Below are 2840 nucleotides of genomic sequence, written 5' to 3' on the forward strand. Positions count from 1 at the left end.
CTTCACATGCGGGAGGATCATTTAGTCCTGCAAAAGTTTGCCAGACTTATCAGCTGCAAGGTAAGCTTGGCGTAAGCAACACATTCGGCTTATTTACTCATATTTTCCCCCTCAGCATCAAGTTCTTCTACTGCAGCAGCAAGCTCTGCCCTTTCGGAATTTTATCTGGAACAGAAAAATCATTTGCGATCGCGACCTCGTCTTCGAAATCTACGTTTACCTCATCATCAATGCCATAACATTTCTGCAGTTTTTGATAAGTGACAATAGGAGCGTTTGCGAAGAAGGACTTTAGTAATTCACCATTTATCAAAATTAAGTGCTAAAGATATAAGTTGTAATTACATTTTATTTCGACATGTCATATGTCAATGTCAAGTGTAAAGTACTGTGAGTAAAAGAAATATGTGTAGTCATGATCCAATTAACTAGCTGATTGTTAAGGAGGAAAACAATGGTAAGTTCAGTTTCAGTTCATAAAGCCAACATGAAGACTCTGGAGTGCCTGACCCGCCGTTGCCTGGAAGTTATCTTTTCCGTACTGGGCTTGGTGCCACTTCCTCCAATTTCGCAATTGAGATGGCTGCTTTTATCATTGGCGCTTCGCTGCTGCTGGATAGCTTACTTTATATATTTGCTGGAGGTTGCCATCAACTTTTCATGGGTGGCCATCGAAAGTGTGGGAAATGCAGTGGGCACCATGCTGTTCGTGGGAAACTCCGTGCTGGGATTCGCGCTCCTGCTGGAGAGTGTCCTGAAGCAGAAGACCCACAGCCAGCTGGAGGACCTGCGCGTCCAGACCGAGCTGCACCTCCAAAGACTTGGAATGTTCGGCAGATCTCAGCACGCGGCATACCTGTTGCCACTAATAGGAGTACAGTTTACTTGCGATCTTGTGAGACTTGTGACCAATTATGGGGAGACTGTGTCGCCCGTGTTTAGCATATCCCTACCAATGATGTGGCTACTTCGGTATCGCTATGTTCAACTGGTGCAGCACGTCATGGATCTGAACCAGAGATCCACCCAGTTGCGCCGATCCCTGTTGTCCCTGGCTTCCGGTAATGAGCTATGGCAGCCCTACGGAGTACAAGAGTGCCTTCAACTCCAGACCCTGCGCACCACCTACGAGAGGATCTTCGAGTGCTACGAAACCTTCAGCGACTGCTATGGATGGGGAATGGTGGGACTGCACTTGCTGACCAGCTTGCAGTTCGTATCCAATGTTTACTGGATGATCATGGGCTTCTACGGTGGCGGAAGTGTCCGTGCCCTGATCTTCAACGGAGTCACGGGAATCGACTTTGGCACTCCAATTGCCACGCTATTTTGGCACGGCGATTCAGGCGCGGAAAATGTAAGTATAATCCAGGGGAAACCTAAATGAACCTTTAAATTCACTGCTGACCACCCTTACAAGGCCTCATTACTAATCAGCCTTGTGAATTTGAGTACAATCAATCAGGCATGACTGTGCTAAGTGCAAGTTACTGGCAAATCATAGTTAATGAACGATGACAATGATGGATTGTCGTTTTGTCAAGTACGTCTGCTGAATTTCCATCCAATTAAATCCCATTTAGTTACAATGTTTCCACCGACAAGAGTGCAAGCAATCTCACGAGTGGTCCTCAAGGTTTTCCACCTCATTTTGGTGGCATTTTCCTTGAGATCAAATAGACAGTCGCGTTTGACCCTGTGGTTACGCTTTCTGATTTGGCTGACCTGGTATTGTATCATATGGACCCAGAGTGTGATATTTGCCCAAGCGCTGGACTGCCCTTTGGACTGCACACTGCGGCATGTGCTCACATTTTTCCAGACGGTCTCACATGCCTTCATTGTGGCTGCCACGTTCCTCAATGGCTTCAGAGTGCAGCAGGACCAGTTGGACGAAGTGATTGTGCTTGAGGACTCCGATCCCTGTGTAGCCTTCACTGTACTGGCGATGCTGGTTCCCATTTTGAGCGTCGAGTATTTGGTGTGCTCCAACGCGCCTGAATATCCCTTTCGTACTTGGATGTACCACCTGAAAACGCTGCCAAGTTTCCTCGCTCTGCAGGTGCAGATCATATCCTTTATCCTGGAGGTCATGAAGGTGAACATTCGAGTTCGCCAGACCAAGCTGCAGCTGCAGATCCTGGCCAGAGAATTGTCCAGTCGCTGGCCACAGAGGAAGCAACAGCCGCAGTTTTTCGACCAGCAGACCCAGCGAGTCAAGGATCTGAAAAGACGCTATAATGACCTGCATCATCTGTTCGTTCGGATTAATGGAAGTTTTGGGGGCAGCCTTCTGACCATCATCATTGTTTACTTTGCACTCTTTGTTTCCAACTCCTACTGGCTTTTCGTCGATATCAGAACAAGACCCCCAAGGATATTTGCCGTCTTGCTAAACTTGGGGTTTATTTTCAATGTGGCACTGCAAATGGCAGCTGCTTGCTGGCACTGCCAACAAAGCTATAATCTAGTGAGCAGCCTGTGGATAGCTCTGTAAAGCTCTGTATCTGTCCTGTAAACATATCGTATCCGTCTTTTCAGGGCCGTCAAATCGGTTGTCTGATTTCGAAGTTGGTGAAACCCCAGGGCAGCAAAAGATACAATGACTTGGTAAGCGAGTTTTCGCTGCAAACACTGCATCAGCGATTTGTGGTGACCGCCAAGGATTTCTTCAGTCTCAATCTGCATCTGCTCAGTAGCGTAAGTACATCGAACTGCACTGAGCGAAAAAGCAACTAACTAAAATGCCATTTAGATGTTTGCAGCTGTGGTCACTTATCTGGTCATTCTCATACAGTTCATGTTTGCTGAAAGGAGTTCCAAGCGAACTAGCGGATGAG

At 47.1% G+C, this 2840-nt stretch overlaps 1 protein-coding gene across 2 annotated transcripts; it reads left to right on the plus strand.

Annotated features, from left to right (window-relative positions):
* The first annotated feature begins 487 nt into the window (after positions 1-487).
* On the plus strand, positions 488-2840 carry LOC6543113 (gustatory receptor 23a). Of its 2 annotated transcripts, none has more exons than XM_001968409.2 (3): positions 488-1357; positions 2542-2700; positions 2756-2840. In XM_001968409.2, the coding sequence occupies exons 1-3, from the start codon at positions 488-490 to the stop codon at positions 2837-2839; spliced, it is 1113 nt and encodes a 370-aa protein (XP_001968445.2). In that variant the 3' UTR covers position 2840. The 2 variants fall into 2 exon arrangements, with proteins under 2 accessions (XP_001968445.2, XP_015015276.1); XM_015159790.1 differs by lacking the exon at positions 488-1357 and adding an exon at positions 1589-2470.

This window comes from Drosophila erecta, unplaced genomic scaffold (genome assembly GCF_003286155.1).
Source record: "Drosophila erecta strain 14021-0224.00,06,07 unplaced genomic scaffold, DereRS2 tig00000055-arrow-pilon, whole genome shotgun sequence".
NCBI lineage: Eukaryota > Metazoa > Arthropoda > Insecta > Diptera > Drosophilidae > Drosophila > Drosophila erecta.